Source organism: Hevea brasiliensis, chromosome 10 (genome assembly GCF_030052815.1).
Source record: "Hevea brasiliensis isolate MT/VB/25A 57/8 chromosome 10, ASM3005281v1, whole genome shotgun sequence".
NCBI classification, from domain to species: Eukaryota; Viridiplantae; Streptophyta; class Magnoliopsida; order Malpighiales; family Euphorbiaceae; genus Hevea; species Hevea brasiliensis.
Window position 1 is genome coordinate 83,223,423 of NC_079502.1, and position 14,861 is coordinate 83,238,283.

At 30.6% G+C, this 14,861-nt stretch overlaps 1 protein-coding gene across 2 annotated transcripts; it reads left to right on the forward strand.

The window, feature by feature from the left end:
• The first annotated feature begins 9,351 nt into the window (after positions 1-9,351).
• Positions 9,352-14,249, forward strand: LOC110670409 (shikimate kinase, chloroplastic). 2 transcript variants are annotated; one of them, XM_058154259.1, is made up of 11 exons: positions 9,352-9,621; positions 9,729-10,056; positions 11,916-11,974; positions 12,177-12,231; positions 12,316-12,388; positions 12,567-12,654; positions 12,835-12,917; positions 13,029-13,158; positions 13,263-13,341; positions 13,501-13,565; positions 14,011-14,249. In XM_058154259.1, the coding sequence occupies exons 2-11, from the start codon at positions 9,834-9,836 to the stop codon at positions 14,011-14,013; spliced, it is 858 nt and encodes a 285-aa protein (XP_058010242.1). In that variant the 5' UTR covers positions 9,352-9,621; positions 9,729-9,833; the 3' UTR covers positions 14,014-14,249. The 2 variants fall into 2 exon arrangements, with proteins under 2 accessions (XP_058010242.1, XP_021688144.2); XM_021832452.2 differs by having other exon boundaries at positions 9,353-9,621; positions 13,757-14,249.
• The last annotated feature ends 612 nt before the right edge of the window (positions 14,250-14,861 follow it).

Genomic DNA, 14,861 nt, shown 5'->3' on the forward strand with positions numbered 1-14,861 from the left:
CCAGAACAGAATTTATATCATAACTTTCACTAGGAAATCCAAATGGGATGAGACAAACTATTCTGGTAACCTAAGAGATAGGGCTTAAACTTTGATTTAGAAAATTTTCTCAAAATTTGAGTGAAAGAACCCTAAAATGGGAGTCAAAGCCACTGACCTGAACCTCGAATCCTGTAGACGCACGGTACCTAAGTTTAGGCCAGTTAATTGGCCATAACTAATTCTAAAAAACTTAAAAAAATGTAATACAAAATTCTGAGTGACCATAAGACATAGGGTAATAACTTCTATGGAGAATATTAGGCCTAAAAGTGGTTGTAACATGTCCAAATAATTAGGAAAAAATTGACTCCAGAATCTGCCTGGTTCTAGAACTTGAGTGAGTTAAGGAACCAGTTTTGGTTATTTGACCATAACTTGATTTCTAAAACTCCAAATGACATGATTCAAAAAGGAAAACAAAAACAAGACATAGAGAGACAACTTCCATGAAGGAAGTATAGCAAAACAGTGGCCACATCTTAGCCAATTTGCTAGGAGAAAATAAGATACCAAATCTGGACCTAAAGAAAGGTTCAAGATATTATTTGATACATGACATGTAAATTACCTAAATAAATTGCTAAATATAGAAGCTATATGAAAATGAAGGGGGAACCTATTTTCCACTATAAATTGACATGAAACTACTATAAAGTACTAATAGTGCAGGACATGAAACGATAAGATCATAAGTAATCAATAATACTAATTTGCCCAAAGTATACCCAGACTTATTTATATAGCATTGATCGATTAGTATACTAATTAGGGACTACAGATTGCAGTACTGCACACAGAAATAATCATTGATAGACAATATATGTCTGATATGATTGTTCTATAAGCTATATGCCTGCCCGTTGGCCTTGTGTCTGATATGACCGTTATATACTTGATAGACATACGGATGTCTAACTTGTATACTCCCGTGTATCCAGTCTTTATAGTCTGTCATAGATTACTTGGACACATATATGAGTAAGAAATCTTAAATTTAAATAAATACATGAAAAGGCTATTAATGTGAATTTAATAAGACCGAATATAAGACGCATGATAAAAAGATCCTGATTTACTTAATTTTTTCAAAGTTCTATAAACATGTAAAAGACTTAAAAAGATTATATGTAGAATAATTATTTTAGTTAATTAGTTATTTTTATTTCAATTTATGCACCACTAAGCGTTATGCTTAGCGCATTGGTTTTTTCCATCGCGTAGGTACTGGAGAGTAGCATCTGCAGCAGCAGTAGCAGTAGAGCGCGGATAGAGACTTGATCAGATTTGCTAGAGTGTCAGTCACCTCATCAGTTATTTTCGTAGGGCTCATGTATGTATTAGATGTTGCATTTTGATTATTGTATATAAGTAAATGTTGTAAACTATTTTGAGACATGTAATTAAATTTTGGATTGTATATAATTATACATTATTATATGTAATGTTATGTGAATGAAATGAAAGTTTATTTTCTTGAAAATTTTATGAGTAATGGTATGATATGGTACATGAATAATTGATATGAGAAATGCTATGATGAAATGGATATAATTGATTTTGACAGGTAAATAAAGAAACCCGCCATACACTAATAAAACAGAGGAGACTCTGTCTGGGTCTCCACAAAAATAAGATGTAATATAAAAAAAAAATTTCTACATGTAAGATAATAAAATTAAATAGACATTAAATTAATATTGTATACGAAAAGGCAGGATAGAGTGTTCCAACACCAAATGTAGCACATTTTGCTCTACTACACTGTAGACGGGTGAGGGGTGTTACATCTATTCTCTTTCTTGACCTAACTGTCATGTCAGAAACTTGTACCATTTCACTGTCTCTTCCAAGTCATCTACACCTCGATGTTACTCAGAATTGGTCCTTTGACCACTCTAGCTAGTACTTCCACTGGCATTTGAGTTATGCTGCATCTACAACCAACTGTTAAAATTTTCATTTCTACACTTCCTATATTTACTGGCATTCTGTAATTTGCCGTTGCTTTCTTACTGCCCTAAACGTTATTCTGTTTAGAGTATACTCTTTTCTTGAGAAATAAAAAGTTGAAAAGGAACTCAAAGAATTATAACCATGCATTTATTGTGTGATCTTTGTCCCTATCCTTTAGACTACATACTATCCCCTACTACCTTAAGGATGGGATCTGTAGGGATTCTATTTTCCCATATCCACTCAATTAGTCAAAACTTAAGATATTGGGTACCCAAACCCATCATTCAATTCAATGGCTTTACATCCATCATGATCTAATCACTTATGATTCCTACATTGGAACTTGTACCCTCTTCAGGATACCTGAGCTAACAACTCTTTACCTCACTCTACAGTCCCATTCGGGACACTATTCCATAAGTCACCATCACCAGTAGTAACCTTCTATTCCTCTTGAAAGGATAAGACCATATCCTACATCACAACTAATTGCAAAGGATGTATTGCATCTGTCACCTTACCATAACCATGTCAGGCTATCTGCTCTCTTATCATACTGCAAACTCCTTAAAGTATTATTTCACAAGCTATGAACACCATTCCTAGCATTTGGTTTCCTTTTTAGGTGAGCAAAGTTGTACTCTGCCCTTTGCTGCCACACAAAGAAGATACTATTTTCACTAAACTTTAGGCAAAATGTCTATTGTAATGCCAAAATTGTCTAATAACCCATATTGGAGATCAGATGGTCTCACTCTGTAGGTACTACCTTTACTTGTAACTATATTGAAACCTCTAATCTAATGGAAACTCCTGATATAACTCTAGCTCATGCTAGGGTAACCGAGTCACTAACTCTAATTATCGCCCAACTGGGACCTTCGATATTTTAGCTTAAGGGTCTTAAACCCCTAACTAGGAGTCCCAAACTCCTTTGCAAAAATAAAACTTTATTTTGGTATATCCATACCACAATAAAAGCTAGCTGCAAATATCCACGTAGAACACATTAGGGATGCATATAGTTCTACACAATAATCTCGTATCGGTACTGTAATCTACAGCTTACCGCACAAACAATGAGAGCATTACATAGGTCACTAGATACGTCCCAACAGATCAAGTATTCCAACCTTTTATCTCTCTTAAACTTGCCCTGACTGGGCTGTCCATTGATAACTGCCAGTAGTGGTACCTTTACCTCCATTCAAGACAGCTATACTGCCATAACTCATATTTATGTACTCATGCCTTGCACTAGATGCGCACACTAATTAGCCCTATTTTGACAGAAACATGACATTTCTTAGAGTATGTATCCCCCTAGCAGACCTCAACATGTCTGCTAGCTCAAGTTCACATCACCATGTACTCTATGAAGATTGAGACACTAAACTGAAGCACTCTTACACTACTTAAAGAATAACACAAAATCTAAAAAGGAGTTATAGAAAAAGACGAAACATGAACCTATACTCTACATGTGACAACTCTAGGTACACACTTTCCCATGAATCTAGAGCCTAAGCTCTGATACCAACTTTGTCACGACCTATTTTCTGGGCCTAACCGGCACTAGGACTTGGGTTAGCATAAGGCTCTCGAAGCCCGTAGTAAGCCTAATTATTTCTAGCCCAACCATAAAGCCAATGAATATAGTCCAATTTTAAGAAATCAAACAGACAGAGTCCGACCATAAATTAGACTATTCAATGGGGAGTCTTAACTCACTCGACCTGTAAATCAATAAAACAATAATATGAGAAGCTCAGCTCACCCTCACAATCCTCAAAGTAGATAAATTATCAAGTGGGAGCTTAGCTCCCTCATCCAAAGGAATAAATATCTCATGCATCCAAACATTTTCACATAAATGAGGCTACAACTCCAAAAGTTTAGTTAATACAACCTCAGATAAGGATAATACACTACTGGTACATACGGAGTTCTAAAATTTAATAAAAGATAATAAAAGTAAACTAAACTTTTTTGGTTTAAACTATGAAAAAAGGAAGCAGGTTATTTTCAACAAGTCCACCTATGACCTGAGGGAAAATAGTTGAACAAGGGTGAGCATTCGACTCATAGAGTAAGATATTAATTTTAAATATAATTTCTATAACTATCTAAACCTAATGCATTCCTATGTATGAAATGCATCATACACACATAATTTCAAACAATTCAAAAAATATTTGCGCAAAAGATAATTTGGAGCACTCACACACCCATGTGTCACATTAACATTTATACATATGGGAGCTGATCCCCTATACAGCTCTCTTAATTATAATACCTGCCTGCGAGGTCAACTCAAGCCAAACTTTCTCTTAATAATCTAAGTGCGGGGGTCAGCGAGATCAACTCAAAGTCGTACTCACCCCGACTTATCCACATATAAGGATTGAGTCCTAGTGAGTCAAGCTCTAGCCATGATTACCTATCCTACCCATATCCATATCCACACCACACGCACGCTAACACACACACAAAGCTTACCTTAAGACTACATCCATAACAATTTTATCAATAAAATATGCAACATAAGGGCGTGCCTAGCATTTAACTACAAACACACACACACACACACACACACACACACACACATATATAAGTGAATGCATGATTATGTCTTGGATACATAATAATATTGAAATTATAAATAAAATCAATATCTACTTACAGATTATCCAAATGTAACTGGGGCCACTGAGAAGATGAGAAAGGTTGACTCGGATTACCTAAACAATCATATTTAAGAAATTTATTAATATTAACTCAAAATAAAGAACTAAAGATTCTAAGACACCCTAGGTTTATGCCGGAAATCTGACAGAGTTTTCTCTGTATTTAGGACCTACCCAACCTGCAAAATAACTCAACTAATACTTCTCAATCCAAAAGGCCTCAGACCCACAACACAACAACTACACAATGCCCCTCCTGGGCCTGCCAAACTAGTCAATTCTCACATAAAATAATTATTTAAAAATTCAGGACGTTACAGTCCCTCAACTTTAGAATTTGTTATACTTTCGTCCCTCATATTTATTTTGTTACTATAAAGTCCCTTAACTTAAAAAAACGTTATATAAAAATCTTCCATGTTATAATCGCATCATATATTTGACCAATTTAATATGTTACAATGTCACACTGTAAAATAAAAAGGCAGGGTCTATTTGGTATTACTGTTAGAACTATTATTGATAAAAATATTTTCTTAAATATAATAGTTATAGAGTATCAAAATTTGATTTAAAAGTAAATTTAACATGTTTTAACATAAGAACACAAAAACAACAAAATAGTTTTTCCAAATTGCTTTTTCCAATAGTATTTAAAATGGTGCTTTCTATAAAAGTCGCTTTTTGCTTTTGAAACTCAATGCTAAGTAGGTTTGAAGAATTTTTTTGGTGCAAAAATATGGGGTAAGTAAGCTAGATGGATTTTTTGATTTTAAAGCTGATTTTTTTTTTTTTTTTTGTGGAATGATTTGTTATACTAAAAATATCTCATTTATGTGTTTGAGTATGAAATTACAGAATTTCAATTGTTGTGGGTATTTCAAGTGATATGATAAACCAATTCGCAATTCAGCAAGAAATATAATTTTTGGACTTTTATATAGAATTAATAGATATGAAGTAGAAGTTGCAGGAAAGAATATTATAAATTTCATATGTAACACTTTAATTTCTTTAATTTCTTTTTATCTTACAGCGTAGCATTGTCACGTATTAAATTGATTGAAAATATGATGAGATTCTGACATAAAAGATTTTTACGTAATTTTTTTAATTTAAAAGACTTTTATATAATATTTTTTAAATTAAAAAACTTTATAATAATAAAATAAAATAAAATGAGAGACAGAAATATAATGAGCTCCAAAGTTGATGTACGGCAGAAATATAAACCCAACTTTTTTTTTTTTATGTGCATTTTCAAGGAGGTATCCCAGGCCTTTACACATTTTGCTCAGCCCAGACTATGTTTTGTAATTTTGCTTTCAATTTAGAGAGTCAAATTTACTTTTATATCCTTCTCAAATCAAACAAAGCATTAACTTAAGAAAACATTAAAAAAAAAAAATTTCTCCACATGAATCTAGAAATGACGGTGATTAATTATTATTATTATTATTATTATTATTATTATTATTATTATTATTATTATTATTATTATGAGACTAGTTAGATGTGCATTCACATTTGCAAGTACCTACCAATAAAATCACATTATTAAAGGTTCAAGAGTTGCAGGCCATTTCAATTTTTTTTTCCCAGAAGAACATTCATGGCTATATTTATTTTAGAAAAATCTTTATTTTCCTTTTCATATTTACAAAATTTATAATTTTTTATTCAACTATTGAATTAATAAAATGAGAATTTATTATAATTAGACTTTCTTAATTTTGGTAGCTAACTTTTTGGTCTCATGAATGATTAAACTCGCAAAAAATGATTTTTTTATTTAATGAGAAAAAATTAACTTACTTATAAAAGAAATCCTACTTTTACATGCCTTTTTAATTTTATTCAAACTCCTTAAATTTGATTAATTTATTTAAAATTATAATAATATTTTAAATATTTAAATTTATTCTGAAATTAAATTAAAATTTTAAATATATTTTTCTCTCTTTTATCCTTTCTCACCTTTTATGCACCCATCCCCACTATGGATGTACTCAAAACCAAATTTAAAAATGAATTTTTTATTAGGTTTAATAATAAACATTGCTTTTTTCAATTTTAATTACTGAATAAAATTGACATTTTTTATAATTTTATGTAAATTGTCCAAAATTAAAAATTTTAAATAAAATGAAAAAGCATACAAAATTTGATTTTTTTTTATTACTAGAGCTTAAAAAAAATAAAAATTGAGGGTGAAATAGAAAAAAAGTTTTTAACTATTTTGGAGATTATTATTTTGGTTTTGAAAATATTTTTAAAATTTTGGAAAAGTGAAAAATACTAAAATCTCTTGGAATTAAACAAAATTTTATTCTTATTTTTAATTATACATTATAAAATAAAGAAAAGTGATTTAAAGTTAAAATAATTATAAAAATTAGAAGTAGCTATTATTTAATTAAATGCATAAATATAATTAAAATAACAAATACATAAATATTTATTACAAATATTTAATTTAAAATATCTCTTTTATAAATATTTAATAGTCAAATATCTTTTTAATTACAATTTTATTTATAAGTGTCAGGTGGCAATCTGCAATTAACAGCCACCAACCAACCGAAGTCAGGAAATTCACCAGCCACTACTTGACCTTTTGCCCACCAACCCCAAAAGCTATAAAATTAATAAAAAAAATTGCCTATAAATTATGTCTCACTTTGTGGCCCTTGTCTATGCCGCATCGTCCTCATATGCTTATTCTTATCCAGCTTTCTTCCTTTCTTTTCCCCTTATATAGTAAGTATTTTTTTTTTTTTTTTTATAGTTGATAAATATTTAAATAAATAAATTAAAGTGTTTTATAGGTAGAGCTGATAAATAATTAGTAAAATATTCATCAGACTAGTAGATAGAGTTATTTCTAGCTGATTTTATTTTATTTATTTATTTATATTATATTATTTTTTAAAAAAATTATTAATTATATAATTTTTGTACCTTTAAAATAAATTTTTTATACTAACAAATTATTTAAAATAATAATAATAATAATAATTTAAAATATTAAAAATATAACAACTATGATGTTATTTTTATATATATTTAAAATAATTATATTTTAATATGTTATATAATAAATTAATCATTATATTTATTTTAATAATAAAATAAATAATGTGATATATATTTTTATTATTCCTTTTATATATAATAATAATAATATGGATATATAATTTTATCTATATTAATTATAACTAGTTATCAATTATGGGCGATTGCAATCAACGGTCTGCATTGCTTCACATTATCTTTTGAGGTTTTTTATTTGGATGCTATTTACGATTGTATTGTCTCTAGTTATTTTCTTCATTATCTAATTATCTATAAAAAATTTGAAATATTATTGTATTTGTTTTTATTATTTTTAGCGTATAACACTACTTGTTTTCATAGTCAATTTTTTTTTTTTAAAATTCGTAATCAATATCAATTCATTAGTATTTGTGTGGTTTAGAGAGATAAAAAAAAGAAAAATTTTTATACATATCCGAGTATATATATACTTAATTAATAGAAAAATTAATAAATTATTATTTTAAGTAAATTTTACTATAATTTTGTATATATGTTATGTTTGAATTGATTGAGTGTATACATCTAAGGGTGCGTTTGGTACGAGTTGATAATTAATCTTGTAATTTTTAATATTGTTTAGATGCTTTACAGTGAATAGGTTAATTTTTAACCTCATTAATATTTAACCTCTTTTTAGGGATTAAATGTTAACCTTGGAGTGGATAGGTTAACAGAAGTTAAACACACTATTTATATATTCATTTTCTATTTTTTCTTAACTTATTTTATTTTTTGATCCCTTTATTTCCAAAAACTCTTCATCTCCTATAATAGAAAAAGGTATGATTTTTTTTTCAATCACATCACATGAGCAAAACCATAAAATTTTTGGGTGTGAAAAATATGAATTTCTATATTGTTTATTCCATTATGAATTGCAAAAAAATTATATATATATATATATAGGTATTTATATAATTTCATATGAGTTTAATTTTTTAACCTTGTACCAAATATCATTAATTATTGCACCATTAATTATCTTTTATCCATTTTAATAATTACTCGCTTAAATTTTATAAAATTAACAATTAACCCTCAATTTTTTAACCCCATACTAAACGCGCTCTAAGTGTAAATAAAACTCATTCTACTAAAAAAATATTTGACCCTATGGGCCTATTTGTGATAAATGAATTTCACATTATTTTTAAATTTAAAATTTTATTTTTAAAAGTAAAAAAATATGAGTTCTAATTTTATGATTTGAATTCTTCAATTTCCAAATAAATTTTCATGACAAAACTATCCTTACTTCCAACTTTTATTTCTCTTCCCTCACAAAGCCCATTTTTCACACTTTTCTTCATATCATTATCCCTTTTCCTCACAAAATCAATTTTTTCACCTTCATTTATCATTTTCATATCATCATTCTTATTTTATCGTTCTAAATTATTTAATTTATATAGTAATAGATATTATTTCAAGGTAATAATATATAAAATATAAATATATTTTAATAAAAAAATAAATATAAAATTATTATATTAAGTATAATAAATATAATTATAAACTTATTATTTATTTTATAAAATTAATATTTTAAAAATATTTTAAAAAATAAATATAAATAAGTTATAATTTTATAAAATTCAATTTAAATACATGTTGTAATTTTCATTTTCAGCATACCAAACAAATGAATTCTCCCTTTAAAATTTCAGCACGCCAAATTGGGGCTAAGGTATTTCCTCTCAGAACCCAACGACCGCTTTATAAACGGAACGGTGGAAGCAAGAAGACATAGAAAGAGAGACCGAAGCTTCTCCTTCATCGATTCAAGACTCCTTCAAAATTTTCTGGTGTTAAAAAGACTCTGCTTTTGCTTTCTCTGGTGAGCTAATCGCTTTCAATACATTACGATTAATGGCGATTGAATCATTTTCATTGTTTAATAAATTCTTTAATCGATTCCTTAGCAATCTGTTTTTGTTTCTGCAGAAGAATCTTGATCTGGGTATTGAAAGAGTTGGTTCTGCGAATTAAGAAATTGGTTAAAAGCATTTTTTTTTTAGTTGCAGTGAAAATTAGCTCTTTTTGTGAGAAATGAATGCGAATCTTGCGCAAAGAATGCAATCTTCTGGTACGTGGATCGAATCGGAAAAATTCTGCAGGAAGTATCCCACCGGTTCTTTGAGGTGTTCGAGTAGATTGAAGGAAAAACAGAAATTTCCAGTGATAGTTTCGGCTGATTTTCAGCCCAAGAGAAATAAAAATGGGCATAGAACGGTTTCTTTGAAAGTTTTTTGTTCTTACAGGAACTCCCCAGGTAATCACATTAACAATATGAATAATTTTAATTTTTTAAACTGTTCTTGAGATATGATTTTGTTTTAGGACTTGGTATGTGATGTGGGTAATGAGAATTGAGCTGTTTCTTGTAGAATTCCTTTTTTTTTTTTTGTTTTTTTTGGGTACTTCGGATATTTTTAAAGAGGATGGGGTTGCCTAGGGTTTTGGTTGTTTCAAGTTGAATAGGAAAAATACGACTTGGTTGTTTCTTCCCTCTTTTTTTTTTTTAATTTTTTTTAAATTTTTAGAGTATAATTTTAGTACTAGTTTGAGAAATAACAGACTTATGCTAAAGTCTTATATGAATTGGTTTGAGAAAAATAAGATTGTGATCCCATTTATTTGATTTGACTTTTGAGAAATCTGTTGCAATTGGAAATTGGTAGGTGAGTAGAATTTGCTAGTTGTGGATTTGATTGATAAAATTTTGGTTTTGGATTGTATTACTAATTTTATAGGCAAAAAGACTTTTTAAGCCCCTGAAGATTAACATAAGCTCTTATCAATCTATTTGATTCATTTAAACTCATAACAATTACTTTTAAAATCAAATAAGCCATTGTTCATCCATTCAAGCCCCTGACATTACTATTATAGTCAAATAAGCCCTTGTCAATTTAGTTGATTCATTAAACTCGTGACAATTACTCTTAGTCAAAATATTGAAAATTTGGGTCAAAGCGGTTTTATATGTATTACATCACGTGATTTACATGTGATAGACAAATGTTTAGTTGATATCCAATTTTTTTACATAGCCTGAGAGCTAAACTATCTGTTATTCTCTCTCTCTCTCTCTCTCTCTTTGCGGCTTAATTCCATAAATAGAAGACAAATGATTGAAAATATGGGTGTTGTGCACTATTATTACCATTCAGCATGTCCAGTGCTAAGATTAGTACTTTTCGGTATGTCTCGTGCTGGATACAAAAGAGGAGTTTCAGGAGTGGCGTGACCTAGTGGCGTTGAGCATATTGGACTTATATTTAATAGACCACACACAGTGTTAAGTGGGGCTTGAAATAGCAAATTTTTTATTTATAGAAGCTTAAATGGATCAATTAAATTGATAAGAACTTATTTGACTATAAGAGTAATTAAATGGGGCTTAAAAGGATAAACTAAATTGACAAAAGCTTATTTGACTCTAAAGGGGCGTTTGATACGAGGTTAATAACAGGTAATTATTACTTTTGTAACTTTTAACTTCTTACTAATGTTGTTTGGATACTTAAAGAGATCAGGTTAACTTTTCACCATTTTATTATTTATACTTTCTTGAGAGGTTAAGTGCTAATTTTGGGAGGATTAGGTAATAATTACCTTCTCTAAAGATTAAAATTTATAAAGGTAATATTTAACCATTAATTTTTTTACATTCTACCAAATACAACTTAAGAGTAATTGTTAGGAACTTAAAAGGATCAACTAAATTGACAAGAGCCTATTTGACCTTAAGAATAATTTTAAGGGTCTTAAAAGGGCTTTTTGCCAATTTTATAATATGGGTTTTGGAATAATGACATGGTCAATGTAATTATGCATGGGTGTTTGTGTATGGAGTATTAGTAATTTCTCCTATTCTTATGCTGGTGGTGGGAAAAAGGTTTTCTAGATTGGTTTCTTAAGTCCTGATTGCAATTTACAATATATCAGCTCATCATAATGGTTTGTTTCACCTTTATGGACTAATAGGATATATGAGAACAAATGTTTCTTGTGTAAAGTAAAAGAATGGATGATGACTGTTATTCGTAGTATATAATTGATCTTTCTCATTCTCTTCCTCTCTGCTTTTTGGATATTTACAGTTTCTTTTGACTTTTGCTTTTGCAGCTTCAGTATTGGAATCTGGAAGTTTCCATGCTTCATCTGATGAATCTCTGATTTTAAAGGTCTGAACTCATGTCTTTTGATACTTAACAATTGGAGTTATGAAATTTAAAAAGGAATGCTTTATGTTCCTTAGTGATGTTTCAGCATCTGCTTTGCTATATTGTCTCTGAACTAGGCCTTAAAGATAAAACCCAGTTCAGTTATGTGTCCATTAAAACAGCCGTGTTCAAGCATCTTACTAGATGTTAATAAAATTTGCAGAATAAGTCACAAGAGGTTGGGCCTTGTATAAATGGACGCTGTATATATCTTGTTGGTCAGTTTCTTTGTATAATTCTTCATTTCTGTGTTAGTAATTATATGATTACTCTGGGAGTAACTGAGTGCTTGTGAAATGCAGGAATGATGGGCTCTGGAAAAACCACTGTGGGCAAGATTCTCTCACAAGTACTTGGTTATTCGTTCTGTGACTGGTTGGTACCTATCACTGTTATTGTTTTTGTTTTAGGGAAAAGTCATAAAGAAAGTTGACCACTGGAAGCTGAATTGACATTTGACATGTATCTCTTATGATGTGGATTATCCACTTGACAGTTGCCATTGTTGCCAAATAATATGTTAATTCTGTTTTATGTTTTGTGGATGTTCTAGTGACACATTGGTGGAGCAGGAGGTTGATGGAGCTTCAGTAGCTGAAATTTTTAAGCTCTATGGAGAGGGTTTCTTCAGAAATAAAGAGGTAATTCAGCAAGCATACATCGATATATGCCAATCAATCAATCACCATATGTGCTTCTATCTGCTACAAATCTAATTCTACTTGCACAAATACTAATTCTCACTGACTCACTCAGACATGTATGATTACTTGCTTTGGCTTGTGGCATCCAAGCTTAATAATTGCAATATTCTCTTTCAGACTGAGGCCTTGAAGAAGTTGTCTATGATGCATCGGCTTGTTGTTTCTACCGGTGGAGGTGCAGTTATACGGCCCATTAATTGGTACGATATCAAATGTTATGAATGGTTAAAATTCTTATCTTCTATTTATTTGGTTGATTTCCTTACATGCATTGGTTGTTTAAAGCAGTATTCCTTTTGTTTGCTATCCAGGAAATACATGCAAAAGGGAATTAGTGTCTGGTTGGATGTGCCTTTGGAAGCCTTGGCACAGAGGATTGCAGCAGTGGGAACGAATTCTCGCCCACTTTTGCACCATGAATCAGGCGATGAATACACAAAGGTAGTTTCTCCATTATCCATCCATTGTTTACATGCTATGGTGAGTGTTCGGCAAAAATGGGATTTCATATCTCATATTGTCTTCGAACTTCAACTTCTCTACAGGCTTTCAGGCGTTTGTCTACTCTTCTTGAAGAGAGAGGTGAATATTATGCAAATGCCAACGCTAGGGTTTCTCTTGAAAGTAAGTGTGCCAACACTTATGCTTCAGATTTGTGTCCACTGTTCATTATGTGATTTTGTTATTTTTGCATGCATTTGAGAATTTGCTATTCTGTACAACTGTCTAAATCTCTAAGGTTAGTCTACGAAAGGTCTGACAGTGAGTGTTTCTATCGTACAGATATTGCTGCAAAACTAGGATATAGAGATGTTTCCAGTATCACACCAACTGCAATTGCGATTGAGGTATCTTATGTGCATGTATTTTCATAAACTTGATACACAGCTCACGCATAACTAGGACATAGTTCTTGAAGCATTTTCATCAGTTCACCATGTGGTTGCACCACGCTGAAATGTGTTTTTCTTACTACTAGCCCACACCCTCGCATTAGTACATGTTGGGTTAACTAATTGGACTTGGACATTTTTACCAGGCTCTAGAAAAAATTGAGAATTTCCTAGAGGAAGAGGAGGGCATTGCCTATAATGGGAATGTAGCTTAACAAGACTTTGTCCGGTTGCTTTGTGACTTGCTTCCTCTTTGAGCTGTTGCGTATGCCACGTTCCTATTTTTATTTGCGGAACATGGCATGTTGCATGTATTATTTGTGCTAGTGGATCATCTGCGATGCAAATAACGTGTAAGATTCTTGTTTTATGATGCTGAAAGTGCAATTTGTATATACAGTGAAGTGACGCTTGATCTTGAGCAACAAATAAAAAGGCTTGCGTTAACCATTGTTTATGCAAGTCAATGGCAGGTTGAGTTTTGTGGGTTCCTACCTTGCGCCCTTATCGAACGAGCTTTTATCCTAGTGGAACTAGAGCAATGTTTTTCCACTTTTATGTTCATGTACTAATTTCTATATATGTTACACATTGTAAGGGGGATTATTCGACTTTCAGTCTCGATCATGCATTTGGAAAGTTTTGATCCAGTGGCAAATTTAACAAAACATTGTGTTATCATATCCTCAAAACTTTTTTTTTTCTCAAAGGTAAATGCACACGCACAAGTGAACCATGGCATTTTATCAAGATACGTTAATCTATATAAATCACCTAAACACGCCATCCAAAACTGGTGTGGGGTCCTGAAGGGTTGTATCATGTTACTGAATCACCTGTGTGCGTGCGTTTACCTTTGAGAAAAAAAATCAAAATACTCGAGAGGGTGAATTGGTGTGTGTAAGGGTTACCCCCTTACATGAGTCGGATACATTGGTTGTGGATGGTGTGTATAGGTGGTTTATATGTTCAAAACTTACATCAACATATTTGAACAACAGATTGGCGTAAAATGAATTTGTTATTGACTAATTTTATATTCCAAGTTGTAGCACCATGCCTTCTCCATATCTGCTGGTGGGTTTATGATTACTTGCTTCTAGGGTAATTTTTAAAGTTTGTTCCTGAACTTTATTTCGTATTTCATTTCTATCCGTTAATTTCAACTCTTAACTTCGATTTGTTATTAAAAAACTCATAAATTTTAATTTTATTTTATAAAAATTCTCTCTAACTCGCAATAGAAGATTT